General features: G+C 39.3%; 1 protein-coding gene across 1 annotated transcript in view; it reads left to right on the forward strand.

Annotated features, from left to right (window-relative positions):
* LOC121629084 (collectin-12-like) overlaps window positions 1–16,895 on the forward strand; it is a 41,162-nt gene extending 24,267 nt beyond the window's left edge. Inside the window, 8 exon segments of the mRNA XM_041968595.1 lie at window positions 7,718–7,840; window positions 12,357–12,443; window positions 12,531–13,574; window positions 13,808–14,284; window positions 15,025–15,164; window positions 15,254–15,363; window positions 15,855–16,000; window positions 16,107–16,895. Coding sequence (XP_041824529.1) covers window positions 7,718–7,840; window positions 12,357–12,443; window positions 12,531–13,574; window positions 13,808–14,284; window positions 15,025–15,164; window positions 15,254–15,363; window positions 15,855–16,000; window positions 16,107–16,126 — 2,147 coding nt within the window. The 3' untranslated portion in view covers window positions 16,127–16,895.
* Window positions 16,896–17,320: the final 425 nt, after the last annotated feature.

Below are 17,320 nucleotides of genomic sequence, written 5' to 3' on the forward strand. Positions count from 1 at the left end.
ATTTATGACCACAAACAGTGAAAGTCATGGACCACTTGTTCACACATACACACACAGTGAAGCAATGATTCAGTGCAGGTTGCCTCACCGTCCCGCTGAGAAAGCTGAGCTGTGTATGACTCATACGTTGGGCCGTCATTTCCCTTCTGACTGTAAAACAACTTGGCCTAAATTACAGTGTATCGGAGATCTTGTAAAACATCTTATTTCTGTTGGAGTAATGAAGTACAGATGGTTTGAAAGATTACAGCTATTTAAGAAATACAAAACAACAGGAAACAAACGAACAGTTTTGTGTATAATAAAATCTATGTATTACACAATTTCAGCTGATTCATTGCTGGATTGGATGTGTCAGGACCATTAAACGTGTCTTTTTGAGGGAGGGTGATGTTATATATTTAAGTACTATCATTAAAAGCTCAGATTTTTATAGTCACAATTAATTTAGGTTACCCATTCATTAGAGTTAAGTGTTACCATTTTACTTTTCTCAGCCATGGATACTAATAATCTTGATGTTTTTTAGCTCAAAGATCCTAGTGTTGCTTTACGGACACTTGGTACGGAGCCCATTTTATCAGATTTAAATGCAGAGGATAATTGCAAAGTTTCACTTTTCAATGTTCTGGATTTTCCAAAATGGTATTAACAGTCACTATAATGGCATTGGGGAACTGTGTCCTAAACTTTACCAAATACTTGTAATTAGAGCCTGACCAATATGATGTCAATTCCGATAACCGATTAATCCCCCGATTAATTGAAAAACACAGAAAATAACTTCTATTTTATTTATTTGATTTTTAATTTGCATTGTTAATTTTTCTTTTATAAATCATCTATAACTACTAGTTGTACTGATGAATTTATCTTTACATTTAGACCATAGGTGTATGCTATATATAAGCAACATAATGAGTGAAGTTACTGGCATTATTTATGCAGCCCTCTGATGCCCTTTAATGTTAAATCATATTTTCACTACTCCATTATTTTCCTGGTCATGAAATCATGATCAAAATAAAAACCTTTCTCAGATGTCAAATCGTGTAGAAAGAGTTGCATTTTACACATAAAATGGTCACAAGTAGTCTAGCGCTTATGTTACTCCACAAAAACACACAGTAAGTTACTGTCACAGAATGAGTCACGTTCTAGTATTTTTTGACAAAGTAAAACTAAGAGTGACATGACAGTTGCTGAAGACAGAAAGTAATGTTCATCATTTTAACTTTTCCCATCCTCTCTGCGTTCACATCACTTCTCTTTAAATGCGTCTCAACATAAAGCTGATGATGTAATGAATGCTTGTTCTGTACTCTCAAATATTTTGTACACTTTCCGCTGTTACTTTCTGGCTTTTAAGCTGCTAGCTAATGCTATGATAGGTTGGCACAGCCACAGTGATGTTATTGCTAACATAAATGGACAGGGAGTAACTTAAGCAAGGTTAGCAGAGCTTTAATAAAGCGTAAATGAAAATCATGACTGACACAACAAAGCACAGGTCACTGTCATGACACATGGCAAACAGAGTTAAACTGAAATTGATATGTTGAGTCATTCTTCATTTCTCAAGGTCGTTATACTTATTTTTTTTTACTTTTTTCCTGTGGCCAGTGCATCCCTTACTGCCACAGGATAAACAGCTATATGTACTGTAGCTGTAGAGTAGCTCCATGATGGTTAAAAACTGGCACAATGGGCTCAATGTGTTTGGCAGTAATGTGATGAGTTGGGAATGAGAATATGCCATGACCCTTTGTCAGGAATATGCAGGAATTTGTTTAGAAAATCTTTTCCAAACTGTAACCAAAGAGTTTGTATGCCATGATCAAACAAATCATAGAGTACTGTATTGAAACAAAACTAAATACAATAACTAGGGTTACCATGGTGAAACAACATTAAAATATAATTGTCTCAGTCTGGAATCAAACCACAGACTGTAGCTGATACCTGCCCCCAAAAACCTCCATAATAAATCAGTCATAGGACACACTTGAATATGTTGTTTTCTGTGGTCACTAATAGCAAGTTTTTATTAATGCAGTAGTGCATCAGTGATTGAACTTGTCATTACAGAAATATTGCAGAGCTTCTTCTTCTGTCCTGAAACATTTGGCAAAGCTGTGCAAGTGCATGTAGAAGAAACCGATGTGTCATGTGCTTTGTATTCTATATAAAATCCAACAAATTAATTTATTGTCATAATTGTCATTTAGTGAATTTGAGTAGACGGATATACTGTATATCCATTAAAATGTCAAAAACCAGATCAGATGCTTAAAATGCAAACAAGCACAGTTTGGTTCATTTTTTCTGTCCTTGATTTATTTGAAATTTAACAATAACAGCTGTATAATCATACAGGAGTGTTACATCCCTCTGTTTTTTTTTTTTTTTTTTACCTGCACTCCTGTCAAGGCTTTGAGTTCGTAAGCATTTGTGTTGAACTCCTCTGTCCACTTGGTGCCAGGTATAGTTCACTGAATGCCCTCTTGGATTAGATCTGCACTGTGGTTTCTGGAAAGTGTGTTTGGCAAAGCTTTGATCCAAATCACAGTTTGTGTTCTCATCTGTTACTATAGCGTGTCTGCTGCTATTTACCATAAATAAACACAGCGTTTGAATTAACTTGGCCCATGTATCACTGAGGCCTCCCCAAGATGTTATTTAGGCTTTTCAGGGGCCCAAGTTGAGATGAAAAAAAAGATGTCTGAGTAATCTTTTGTTTTAGGAAATGAGGCTGATGACAAACGCAGGCTTGGAGACCATTAATTATCACCAAGGTATTGTGTGTATCTACTGTCTGGATGTACTTTGAATGTAGAGGTTTTACAGAAACAATGGCAGACTTTGTTGAGCCAAAGCTCAAAATGACAAAGGGAATCCAGAAACTTCTAAAAAAAACAAAAGCCACTGCTTTGAGCTGTTCTTGTTTTGGAAATTCCCCTGTGTTTGGAGCATCGTTTTAGTTTTGTTGTTAGCAGTAAAAGTGTTGCCTTCAGTCTGTGGTCTAAATTTCCTGGATGGCTTTGTTTTTGTGGTTGCAGTCAGTGTGATCAGAGTCAGCCTGTGCAGGCGAAAGATGATGAATCAGTGTCCACTTCAGTGATGAGTTGCAAAACTACAGGAAACTCTCTCATGTTTTCAGTCTCCTGTAAGTTGTCTTCTTCATATTCTGAGTATTCATTGCCTTTCTTACCGCCCTGGATCTATATTACATGACTCCACTAGTAGCTGCTAACATCAGGAAATCATATCCTAGTCTTTGGATTTAAGTGTGTTTCCTTTGTTAGTGTAACAGGTTGTGCTAACATAGAGCTCTTTTTTTACCTGGTCAACATGCAAACAGCAATACTTTTTAACAGGGCTCCTCAAACAGTCTCACAGGCCTCAAAACACTAAACAAATATACTTTGTCACCCAATTTAGGGTGACGTTTTTGCAGCAAAAACGCGAAAGTATTTCAGCAAACCACCATTTCATCCCCACGAAGCCAGGGATTAGCCTCCATGAACTCCAGGATTTGACGTCAATGTGATGAACATGTGCCGATTCCCAATCCACCCTTCCTCATGTTTTTTACGCTTTGTAGTCAAGCATTTTTTTAAGAAGAAGCTCAACTTCTTTATTAATCCAAAGAAATGTTTCTCTTTTGCTTCGCAGCGAATCCTCGGCTATATTGTCTTCTCTGCTTCCGATGTGAACTTCCTGCAACACACTTTATCTGCGCAGACACTGTTTTGTTCTAACTTTGGAGTGTTACTGTTTAGCACCCCCCGCAGCCTTGTAGTATGTACTACAGCGGTGTCGTGGGGATGTTGAAGCCTTTCTACTAGTTTTCGCCACCGTTTTCACACCTGAACCGGCTTCGGTGCCATGTGGACATAGCCACAGTCAAGAAGCAACTCAGGTCAAGGAAATCATAAAATGCAACTGGAGCATTATTGAAAGTTATCCTGCTCTCTCTGAAGTGTTTTCAGAGCCCCCAGCCTTCTCCTACAGACGAGCACCTACCCTCAAGAATAAATTGGTGCACAGTCACCTGACTTCCCTAACCAAGCCTTGCTGGTTCCCCAGACCCACAGGCAACCATCCATGTGGGAACTGCAACTTTTGTCATCACATTGTGAAAAGCAATACATTTAAAGACACGAATGTAACACTACATATGTCATTTACAGGTTGGACTGTGAATGAGGTTGTTTTTATGTGGGTTGCACCAGAAGTAGACTGAGTGTCTGAACATGTTTATGCCATCAGGACTTCAAACGACAAGTATCCCATGGCTAAACATTACAGACAGGCTGGGCAAGGCAGCCCTAAAACACTTAAGGTCATGGGCATTGAAGCAGTCTCTACTTCTCAGAGGGGGTGGTGACCGTCTCAAGTGTCTTCTACAACAGGAAACATTTTGGATTGTCCAACTGAAGGCCCTGATACATCCTGGCTCATTTTAGAACACAAACTGTCCACTCATCCTGGTAACACCAAAAAACCTAACTATAATAAATGTGAAAGTACAGTTACTGAAGTCACTTCTCATATCATTCCTTTGGGAATTTGCAGGTTAGAAAAGACAGGTGTCCAAGTTTAAACTGTGGTTAGATAGCTCAAATAGACACTGGGACCTCTTTCACACGTAGCTAAAATGTCCAATTTTACCTTAGCAGACACATGTTAATAAAAAGGAAAAAAAAGTACAGAAAGTCTAAGGTAAATTCGACCAAACCAACATCCCCTGATGATCCGCATGTCTAGACACATGGGTATCTTAAAGGAGCATTGTAAAAAGAGACAGGAAACACTGGAAAACCACTTTTTAAAGACCCCAGTATTATCCACAAGCCTCACTCACAAGTCCAGTTCAGTATCTGTCCTGTTCATGCAGGAAGTGAACAGCATGCAGGTCATGACCCGTGACGGAGCAGGACAACCAACCAGTGTTGTCTAAGCTCAGGTCCAAACAACCACATCTCCTCCATCTGATGTCTGTTTTCTCAGTACTTACATAAAAATAAATAAATAAAAAATATTTCCGATGAAGCTGTGAAGTCAGCCTCATGTTGCGATTTACATGCGTTTGAAAATCTTCCACCTATCCACTCAGCTTCTGAAGGTCATTACTGTGGGCGGTGAGCTGCAATGGTTTATGCCCTTAAAAAATGTTTCTGTATCTTTTCACTGAAGCAGATTTGTAAACGCCGTCAGCTTGTTTGCACTGAAACATCAACTTTGGACAGATTACTGTGATTACTGCAGGCTGAATAACAGATTTGTACATTTTGTTGTTGAAGCGTGCATGAGCTGACATATCAAAATTGTTGAGTTATGGACGACTGAGAAATGCAATCATTTGCTGTGGCTGTTTTCTCAAAATACACTTCTCTGCTTCCTGTCAAACCAGAGTGAGTTGTGTTAACTACTTTGTGCTGAATGCTGCAGAAGCCCTCGACACAAATGCTGCCTTAGGAATTGGTAGAGACAGGAAAAAAAAAACTGAGGTACAGTATTGACAGGTCTCCAATCCACTACTATCACAAAACTAGAAAACTAAATTAGATTAATACGAGAAGTACTTTATGTTAATATATGAAAGACAACACAAAGTTATTCTTAAAGAGGGCCACTGTTCTAAAGGTTTGGCATTCTCTGCTACAGCACACCTGATTTGACATTCACAAGCCTGCTATTGGCATTCATGGGTCAATAACAGGCTTAACAACAAGCTGTTGGGGAGATCCATTTCACTTGAGTCAGACGTGATGAAGCAGAGGAACATCTAAAACCTGCAGGGCAGTGGCCCTCAAGAACCAGAATTTGACATCCCTGATGTAGCAGAACAACACTTGCAGATGAGCACATTCCTTCTTTTTTTAAAACATCACCATTAGCTGTTTTTGCAGCTGTTTAACTGTTGGTGCTTTTCATTATTTCAGAATGCTGTCCTCACATCCTCTCTCCCACCATGTCATAATCTGTCAACAATATGCTGCAGTGTATACAGCACAGAAATCAGTCTTTTGACTGAGAAAAAACCCCCAAAAAATAAAATTCCTTGAAAGTACTTGGTTGTTTTATTAGATCAAGAATCCCCCGTGCCATGCTGTGGCTATCTGCCCCATGCTGGCCAGAAGAGATCACTTCCTTTACATTTGCCTTAATATTATGAAGGATGTATTTAAGATGTTTTATACAGCCCCAAGCTGGAAACACCAAAGTTTTCTCCCAGGGTTCCTCTAAAGAACTTGAATAGAATATGGAGCCTATTGTTTCTTAGTGACTTAGTCTTATAGTGACTAAAGAGTCAGATGGTTAGGTACCTTTTGATTTGTAAATTGTAAATACAGAAGATGAGGAAGCTGGGGTCCCCTTCTTTTGTTCATGTCAAGTATTCACTGATGCTAAATTAAAAATATAGAGAAAAGAGAGAAAAGAAAAGAAAGATACATCATTTAGTTTGCAAGCTGCTGTCAGCTTATCTTTTCAACTGGCATAATAAGAATATGAATTCTAACTGACAGATGAAAATATGTGCTCCAGATGTTTCTAAATTACCTCAAACCTGGACTGCACTGCATTGTAATTTAGTAGCCAACAAATCTGGCTAAAGTTTGGGTCTGCCTCTGCTGAGTATGTCAGGGTTTGAATACAGGGTTTGATTCGGCGTCTTCTCCGCTGTTATTTTTCACCAGATGAAGTAGAGCTGATATTTGGCCTGTTAGGCTGTGTGGTCATTTGTGGAATAATTATGCTTAAAATCCTTTTCAGTGTCTTACAGGTCTTGCCCACTCTCTTTACCGTAAACGTCACGCCTCACATCCCTTCCAGCTGGACTTGGTGCTTAAATCTCAGTGATCATTAACCGTCTCTGCACACCCAAGTTATATAGTGAACTTTGGCATCTAAACTCCCAGTAGGACCCAATCAGCAACACAGTTTAATCTATTTAAGCATTTCTTCAACATATAAAATGCATTTGAGGTGAAGTCTTTGGCACTAACTTTGTGCATTTAACAGGTTGATGTATGTAGGTTACTGCCTGGCTCCTGTCAATATGAATATGTTTTAGATAGTGTTAGCATGTTTAATGATTATATTAACTTTAGACAATATTTAAGAATGTAAAAGAAGTCTTGTTCCAGGTGCCTTAAAAAAACCAAACACATGCCCCTACACACACTGCACTCCCAACCTCTCCACTCACATAGACGCACACTTCCTGGATTGAAAATGAAAGCCAGCTGTATTCCCGTTAGCACTGTGGGTTTCGCCATTATGAAAAATATCCTCATGAAGGAATATTCCATGAGTGTCCTGACAAGCTGAGGATCTGAGCTGAACTCTGCAGCTGTGGCGCTGCTGAAAGCTGAAGATGCACAAAAGTAGACTAGGATGTCCACAGTGACTAAAGAAAAAGAGTTTGCTGAGTGAAGAGTGGGTTCAGGAAAACAAGCCTTTCACTGAGTGTAAACAAGTCAGCAGGGGGGATTGTTTTTGTGTCCCCTGCCCCTTCACCACCCAGGCCCTGAGGGAACTGCTGGTTTCTCTAATGTAGACTCCAGGGCTGTTTGTCCAGATGTGGGACTCCTGGAGACCCTAGCTAACTCCAGACTCCATCAGCATGTTTGTTTTAAACATGTATTCTCCTATACACTGTAGAACAAAATTTAATAATCATGGGGTATTCTTTATTGTTTTCACACAGGGATCCAGGAGGGCACCCAGTGCACAAAGTGTAAAAATGAATGGGCGCTGAAGACCTCCATAGCTCTGCTCTATGTGCTGTGTACTCTCCTTACCATCGCTGTTGCTGTACTTGGCTATAAAGGTAAAATAAGGTTCATTTTCTTTGAACTCTTAGCTGCTGTCTTGTCTCTACTTTAAATCTCACCTGACATTTACAACTAGAAAACTATGCCCTTTGTTTCCTACATTGTTCAAATGATTGCACTGATTTGTGTTGAAATAGATCATCAAAATCTATCATTACGTTTCTCTTTGTGCTGCCAAGTCTTAAGTACACTGAGACCTCCCATGTTTGTGTGAAACTTCATGCTCTTCATCTCTGAAGTGGCCTTCAGCGTGGCCAAGTATGACATGGATGTTCTATTGCACTACTTCTTTAAACACAATAAATCGAGAATGGAAAATATGACAACAGGCCTGCCACATAAATAAATTATATCAGTACATTAACTCTTACACAATTATATATAAATATATATATAAATATATATGCATGGGAAAAGACTGAAGGAAAGACATTGTTATTGCAAATCTAACTTTGTCACCCTTAAAAATAAAGCTTAAAGATTATGTTTAGAGTACACGAGACAAATATAAACCAGAAGTAAATTTGACATGAATGATTCAAAAAAGAAAAAAGTAGACTTCAGCTGTTTCTTTTTAAATGAACCATCTAAAAGTTTTGTTTTATTACTTCATAGACAGGATGTTTGATCTACCAGAGATTATTGTGTTACGAGTTAGCTTCTGAAACAAAGCTTTCTCTGTGAATTTTTTTTAAAGACAATATGACATCAGTGACTAACATAAGACCATTCAGTTTGTACAATGTGCTGCCCAAGTTCTTTTTAAAAACGAGGCTTCCCACTGCTAAATTAGAGGTCTAATAGACCAAGTTAACAATTAGCTGCTATGCACATCTGGAACATCCGTTTCTCTTGTATTTTTCGTCTTTTTTTTAGACCAGTTCAACTGTGTGTTTGTTGGTTAGTATCCAATCTGATTGTTTGTTGGACAAAGGAAAGGTGTACAAGAGAAGGCAGGTGTTAGCGGTAGCATAAACCCAACAGCTAAATCTTTCCTTAGAATTTCTTCTGTTTTGTCATCTTCATTTCTCCAAAACAAGCAACACATTTTTAGAAACTACAGAGCAATAGATAGTCATAATTCAACAGAGACCAGGTCCAAGATATAAGTGGGCTGAAGTTTCATGCATGCTGAAAATGCAGCTCGAGTGATGAATTTGACATTATCTTGAAGTTTTCTGTGTTTATATTAATCTAGAGAGGCTGGAGGAAAAATGAGAGACTTGAATAAAATAACATGAAGAAACCAAGTTTCTGATGCAATCTGTATTCACCTTCTCAAGCATCCTGCTGCATTCTTGCCTAAGCTTTTGGTGTGTCCAGTATTAGTGGCTTACCACTAATTTCTTTCTCCCAAGACTGAAAATATTCCAGACTATATGTCTAAGCTTTTAAACAAAGACATTGTGTTAAGACACTTGAATCCAAGCTGACAAGACTGACTATATACAGCAAAGAAATAGTCCAAAACATGCTGTAAAATTAGGTGTTTACATGTCAATGATCTTGTGCAGTTTCCCCTTGTTTCCAGTGTTTGTAGTAAGATAACAAACAGCTGGCTGTTGCTTTCTATTCATTATGTAAACATTAAAGTGGTTCAGTTTTTGCTAAAGTATGACATGTATTTGTGAGTTGTCTAGATTGCTCAAAGTTTTGCAAACTTTCCTCATGACTTTCTTCTTAACTTTATTTATAGTGTCTTCACACAGAAGGAATTGGGTTGATTAAAGCCCTCCCCACCAATTCAATTCAGTTTCAGTCACCTTTCCAGTATTGGGTGGAGACAGATTTTTAATCTCAACACATTAGTGAAATCTGTTTGTGTTGCTGCAAACCACTGGAAAGGAGTGATTCCTTGTCACTTGAGTGAACAGACCCTTTAAATATCGATATTGTGTGAATGTCTCCCCTTTTGCTGTGTTTCAGTCCCTTTGTCTCCACCCTACAACCTTCTCTCAGTATTTTTCCATCACCCCCCCAAACCTCACACCTCCATAGAACCTCTTAGGCTTTGCTGAGCGGAACTTCCTGGTTCTCATTTTTTCCAGTTTGGAAACCAGTTTTGCCATCTTCTGCGGGATTGAACTCAGACTGTCCCTGCCATAGTTGTGTTAAACATTCCCACATGTGTCTGCATTATGTCCCCTCATTATTTTCAATTGGTGAAAATGGTGATGTTAACATGTTTAAAGGGTTATCGGTGTGTTCTGCCTGTACAATGATGTCCTCGCGTTCTGAGCCCAGTATGTCGTTCTTGTTCCACGCTGCATGTTTTCATGCCGACCTAATTGATCCCAGATGAGCATCGAGTGAACTCGGAGCAACTCCAGCAGAACCCACTGAAATTGGGTTTTTACTGGCACTGAAGCGCTGCGCTGTCAAGGGAACCACAGTTCAAACACACTCCCAGCTCCAGATGGTTATGTAGTGAGACCCAGTGTGCTCTATGCACTTAGCATGTGTGTTTCTCTCTCTCCAACACTAACCCTCACAAACAGCTACGGTAAGGCTGCTTTGTTTTGATGCAGTCTAACATCAGACACTCACAGCTAGGGTCAGTTTAGGATCACCAGTTAACCTAACATTGATGTTTTTTTAAATGTGGGAGGGAGTCAGAGAGAATCCACAAATGCACTGAGAACATGCAAACTGCACACAAAAGGCCCAGCTGAGGTTTGAACCAGGTTAACTTGCTGACACTGCTAACCAAATGACTTTACACTTCACTCCTCTCACTTAGACATGGAATTAGGACGTTGGATTTTTACAAGAAAACTAGGACATACAGTTCAGAAACCACTCACTAAAAATCTGGAAAGAGCTCCAAATGGGTACAAAACAGCCAATTTCTACAACATTTGGACCCATAAGCTATATTAATGCCTTCCTTTGCAGCAATGTCAACATTTTGCACATGTGTTTTATGGACAGTTTTACCACAGTGTGATGTAATAATCATCTCTTGAGGCAAATACATGAACAGAATGTTTGAAAAAGGCACAAAAATAGAATATGTGTGTTAGTAGATTAAACAATATGCTATAGGTGTATTGTACAGTTGGTCTTCAGAGCTTATGTTCTCTGTGGTGCTGGACTGGACTGTGTCAGGAACATGTCTCACTTAGTTTTCTGTGGAACTAAATGACCCATTTAGTTTTCTGTTTTTCCTATCCAAATAGCCGTTTTCCCTTGAAACTAAAATTGTGGTTTTAAATCTGTTTACTTGTCCAATGACACAACTTTGTCTGAGTCTTAAGGACGATCAAGACGGTGAAGAAAAGAAACAAAAACTCAAACTTCTTCCCATCATTAAAAACATTGTATCAAATTCAACTTTTTTTTCTGATATTACATTTACTGAATGTCTCGGCAACAGTTATCTTGGAGGTTTTGCAGGCACATAGGTATAGTTTCTATGCAAAACTAGCAGTTGTTGCATCATATAAAGCTATGTTTCTGAGTTTGAAAGCTTAGCTTATCATAAAGACAGCTACCCCAAGCCTCAAAATCAGTCTATCACCTCCTCTACATCTTATTAATTAACATGTGTGTTTAATTTGTATGGATAATCTAAACTTATAGTATTGGTTAGCTCGGCATCTCTATGTTAAGCTGTTAAAGCTAAAAGCTAGTTAGTTTTATGCTTAGCAAATTAATTACTGGCTGAAGCTTAAAATTGTATTTAAAAGTGATACATTTTGAAGATGAAAGTATTTTGAGTCATTTAAAAACAGCCTAAACTGATGTACTTCATGCCAACTTTGGTGCTTATGGGCCCACAAATAAAATTGGAGGGTTGAATATTTTTTACTGGTGAGTAGTGAAAGCCTATTTTGGACTTTACTGTTGTCTTAGCTGCTGGAGCAAACAGCTTCCCAGCAGAGGAGTCCATGCCGTCCCAAGTTGGAGGAAGTGTCCCCCTGGCGAGGCTGCTGGTAGAAGTGGGCTGTTGGCCTGGAATCCCAGACACATTCCAGAGGAAATGAACGCTGGTGTCGCCTGTGGGGGCGTGAAGCCTCCCTGCAACAGTGTCTGTCTCCAGTGGGTCGTCTTTGATCCGTCTGTTTACTAAAGACCCCCCAGGTCACTTCCTGTTCCTCAGGGCTTTGGCCGTTGTCCTTCCATGCACCCCCAGTCTTTGTCACTGACCACCCAGTCCATCTTTGCTGAATCACTTTCTTCATCTGTCCCTTTCTTCATGAATTTTCGATTTTTTGTGCAGCACAACTCCAAGAATTTGTTTTTCTACATTCCTTTACTTATGTCACAGACTAAATCTATTCTAATCCAAAAGATTGCGTTAATCAAGTCCTCTATTATTCTATGCCTACAAGACATGTAAACGCATCTGTTGCCGTATTTTTTGGAGACTTTGATTCCCTCTCTGATCCCTTTTATATACAATGTCTGTGGTTGCAGGCAGTTCTGTCATGCCTGCTTGGTCTGTTTATGAATGACTGTGATGAGCCTGTGACACTAACCTTTGTTGTACATGTTTTGTTGTCTTTGCAGTGGTGCAAAGAGTCGACAGTGTTTCTGAAGGTATTGCAAACTATGGAGGAAAGATAATTGCATTTGAAAGTGCTTTAAAAAATCTAGGTATGTATCTTCGATTATGTAAAAGGACAAGTTGCAGTGCAATTCTGAAATAATTGTATAATTTATTGTGCCAAAATTGATTTTCAGGTGATCAAACAGGGGAAAAGTCAGAAAATACCTCCACAGAGATACAGGTTTTTAAAAGTAACATCTGGACACTCCAGAGGCAGCTGTCTGCTGTGGAGGAACGCATCCATAACGATCAAGTCAAGCTGAATCAGCTGCAGAGCTTTGGCTCAGAAATACAAAACAGCCAAAGCTCAATTCAGGGACTGCTCAACAGCAATACAGCCACTTTACGCTCTGTAAATGGCACCCTGCAGTCTTATGGCAGTATCATTGAGAGTCTGCAAGAGGACACAGCCAGGCTGCAGAGGGAGTTCCAGCAACATGTGAAAATGCAAAATCAGGCACTGCTCAGCATCAGCAACCTCAATCTCACCCAGGCTCAGCAGAGAGGGCTCATTGCAGCTTTGCAGCGCTCAGTAGACGGTACAAGCCAGGCTATCCAGAAAATGCGCAATGACTTTCAGAGTCTGGAGCAAACAGCCCGACAGACACAAGCTGATGCTGAGTGGCTTCGCAGCAAAATGGAAAACCTGCAGGTAATGGCTAACAATGCCTCAACTCTAGCCAGGGCCAACAACGACAGCCTGGAGGATGTGGGGGCTCAACTTGCTTTCATGGCGAGCCAGCTCCAGAACACCAGCGGCCTGGCAGATGCTCATGACCAGACCTTGAAGGAGATCATGGACCAGCAGAGGGATTTCAACAACTTCACGTCCACAAAGTTTGACAGGCTAGAAGTGCGGCTGGATGAGTCCGAACAGAGTATGGACCGTGTAACTGGCAACATTAGCTTCACCACACAGCTGCTGGGTGCCATCAATCTCAATTTGAATGACTTGCGAACCTGTTCTGAGACAGTTGGACATCACTCTGACTTGCTGCAGAACCTCAACAGCAGCGTGTCAGATATGAGCACTGATGCAGCCAGACTGAAGTCACAACAGGAAGAGCTGGCAGCGCGTTTGGACAAGGAGGTCACCAGTCTCTCAATTGTTATGGAGGAGATGAAGCTGGTGGATACTAAACACTCTCAACTAATTACCAACTTCACTATTTTACAGGGTGAGTGATAATGGCTGCCATGTGAGTTTTACTAATAAAATGCCTGTTTTAAAGTGTAATGCCACTCCCCTTTTTAATGAAGCTCCAGCCAGGACAATGTGTGCCAGAAAGCTAAGTTAAGCTAACCATAGTCTGGCTGTATCACAAAGAAAACAAATAAGGTTATGTGTGTGTCTCTTCTTAAGAAATACAAATCTACAAATCTAACTTTTTTTTGTTTGTTTGTCTGTTAGGCCCTCCTGGTCCCAGAGGACCTAGAGGGGATAAAGGATCTCAAGGACCTCCTGGTCAGACAGGTCAAAAGGGAGAAAAGGGAGAAAAAGGAGCTCCAGGGATAAGAGGACCCAGAGGAGAGCAGGGTGCTCCAGGACCTCCAGGTCTTCCAGGCTTAAGGGGGCTGCTTGGTGTACCTGGTAGCCCTGGGCCCAAGGGTTCCCGTGGTTCAGGAGGCAGGGCTGGACCTCCTGGAGCTAAAGGAGAGCCAGGATCTGCTGGTTTGCCTGGAAGAGATGGTCAACCTGGTTTTCAGGGGCCACAGGGTCCACCAGGCATCCGTGGCCCAATTGGACCAGCTGGGGAGCAAGGACCAAGGGGTCTGCCAGGACCTGTGGGACCTCCAGGGCCAGTTGGACCACCTGGGACACCAGGAATCTCTATTCATGCAGTTCCACTGCAGGATGAGGTAATGGTTCCTGCACTGAGGGCCCCAGGTATGACTCAACTCATTCAGTCATTAATTACAGTGCTGTTTTATTTGTTAGATTTTTCTAGATGTGTGCATAAATTTTGTTCTAAATTAAATCGGATTTTTATCCAAGTCCTAAAAAGAAACAATCAGAAGCCTATTAAAAAAATACAAAATAATTTACCTATCATGAGTTAACTGAAGATTATTAAAACTTGTTTATGATTGTTGTCTTGCTGCATGACCTACTCTGTGTTGAGATTCAGTTCTCATTTACATTATTTGAAATTTTTATTTAGAATTTATTGCTATATTTCAGAATGCATTGCTCCATCAGTGATGACACGTTTTCCTAATAAATATGCCATAAAACCTTGCAAAACCATGATGCTACCACCACTGTGTTTCACTTATTAGATGAGTTCTTATGCATGATGGAGACTAAATTCTTTAGTGATGATTTTGTAATATTTTTCAGTCGGACAAGATTCATATTAATTGGCAGTCCTAGAGGTTTACATACTTCTACAGCTTTTCTTCATTTGAGATTTAAAAACTGTTCCTGCTTAAGGAAATAGTTATATCTAAGTTATGAAGTGCATCTAAAGATTATTAAATGTTCCTGGTTGAACTTTATATAAAAAAGAAGAATACAGCATGCAGTTGCTCTGGTGTTTTAAGTATCATGCTAGACCATTTTAGCTGAAGAGCAAACTGAAAAACTGCCATCTGTTACCTTTCACTAAATAATTTGATTTGTTGCAGGGTGCCCTAGCAATGAGTGGGTTAACCACGGAGACAAGTGCTACTATTTCTCCAAAGACCAGCACAGTTTTGATGATGCAAAAGCAACCTGTGAAACGAAATCTGCAACATTACTGATCATCAGTGACATGGAGGAACAGGTGACGTGTAAATCTACACAGTTTCTGTAAATCACTGTTGTGTTATGAGTCTTAAGTTTTAATAGGGCACTCCTTGTGTTCACACTCAGAAATGGCTGAAGAAGGAAACAGTTGGAAAAGGTTACTTCTGGATGGGGCTGACAGACAAGGAGACGGAGAATGTGTGGCGCTGGCTGGACGGGAATGAACCAACTTTCACGTCAGTATTAAACCACTTATGGGAATGTTTTCTGTCCCATTGAAGAAAAATTTTTGGTGGGAAAGTTCAGCAGGTGAAGCTGTGGGTGTTTAGTTACTTTAAACAACACTAAACAATCTTAATTTTCGTTTAATTCCTATAAAAAAACCACAATTTTTAGTAGTTACTGAATGCAAATAGCTCATGCTGTCCTTTCAAGCAGCAAAAATACTTTTATTTTTATTTCTACATGACTATTCAGTGCTTGTCTTTTTAGACAAACATAAAAACTAACAAGACTGGAAATAAGTGAGAGGAAACCAGCATTAATTGAGTTAAATATAGCAACATAAAGGCTTAATTAACCTAATAGATGTGCAGTCAGAACTTTGCATTTTATATAAGCAGTTTTTGAATGGAAAATTCCTTCTGCTGTTTCTTTTATTCTCTTTTCCACCTGCCTCTCACACTGTAAATGTGATGTGTGATCGCCCCCTGTTGTCTGCCTGCAGAAACTGGAAGCCTGGACAGCCTGACAACTGGGGCCACAGCCATGAAACAGGAGAAGACTGTGCTGGCCTTATCCGTGAGGGGCAATGGAACGATTTCTTCTGTGAAGATCTCATAAACTACATCTGTGAGAAAGATAAGGAGACCTGTAAGTTTGCTTCTCTGTCTGCTCTTGCCTGGCAGTTTTTACAGCTCTGTAATGAATCTAAAGAGTGTTTTTTTTTTCTTGTGTTTTTTATTGCTTTTAATTGCAGCAAGATCTACTGGATCATAGCGATATGCTGAACAGGAGTGCACAGTGAGCAGCTAGACTTCACCCATGTGGTGCCGGTCATGGAAACATGGACAGTCTCCATAGAGAGAGCAAATGGGACAATTCTATTTCTTTCTCCTCCAAATTGAAGCCAGTCCATCATTACCAGCAAGTGCAATACAACAAAGAGGGAGGAGAACCTGTTAGTTATTTTTATAAATTACCAAATCATCAATTGATTTATATAAATATATATTTTTTATGGTTATGTCAAATGCATTTTTTTAAACTGTACTCAATGTACAACTAAATATCTGAATGTATATTTCATTATGCAAGTTTTGTAGGTAAGTATAAATGCTATGAAGCCAAGTGGACTTACTGTAATGCTTATGTATGTTACTATGAAAGAAAAGGTGCAAAATGATGCGCAAAGAACAGGTCGCTGATATGCTATCCTCAAGGAAACACTTATCTAACTAACCTCAAGTCTATATAGCATTCTCATTTATGCATAAGTAGGAATAATTTACACATATTCTTAAGAAAATATCACAATTAACTTTGTTTTGGTCAGCAAGTTTATACTTTAATACTCTGTTATTTTATAATACTTGGTTAAATTACGTTTAAAAGTAGACATTTCTCAAGACTTTCTGCAGTAAAAATAGAAAATTTTCTGCACTCAGGTTTAAATTTTAAAAATGAAGGAAAAACAAATAAATCTAAGAAACTGAGAGTGTGTGCATTCATTGTTTGATTTTCTACAACCACAAAAAAAAGAAAAGAAAAACATTTCATTTAAAGGTTTTACATAAAAGGTCATATAAAAAATTATCTGGTCCTTATCAGGTCTTAAAATTAGATAAATACAAACTCAGACAAACAACAGCACATGGCATATTAGTGTTGACTTAAAAAGAGAGAGAGAGAGAGAGAAAAGCTAAGAGAAAAATAGAGACGCAGGGTGTAAAAACAAAAGTCCAGCCTCACTGCTTGCATAGAAAATTAAGTAGCAGCCAGGCCATCTCTCTCACATAGAAAGTTTGGCTAAAACTGGGTCATGCAACCGGAAAATGATCCCAAACATTAAATCTACAGCGAACAACTGAAAAAGAAAACAATTAAAAGTGTTGCAGTGATTCAAAGTCAAGACTTCAATCTGATTGAGAAGCTGTGGCGGGGCCATTAGAAAGCTGTGCGTAAATGAATGTT

Source organism: Melanotaenia boesemani, chromosome 18, assembly GCF_017639745.1.
Source record: "Melanotaenia boesemani isolate fMelBoe1 chromosome 18, fMelBoe1.pri, whole genome shotgun sequence".
Lineage (NCBI taxonomy): Eukaryota > Metazoa > Chordata > Actinopteri > Atheriniformes > Melanotaeniidae > Melanotaenia > Melanotaenia boesemani.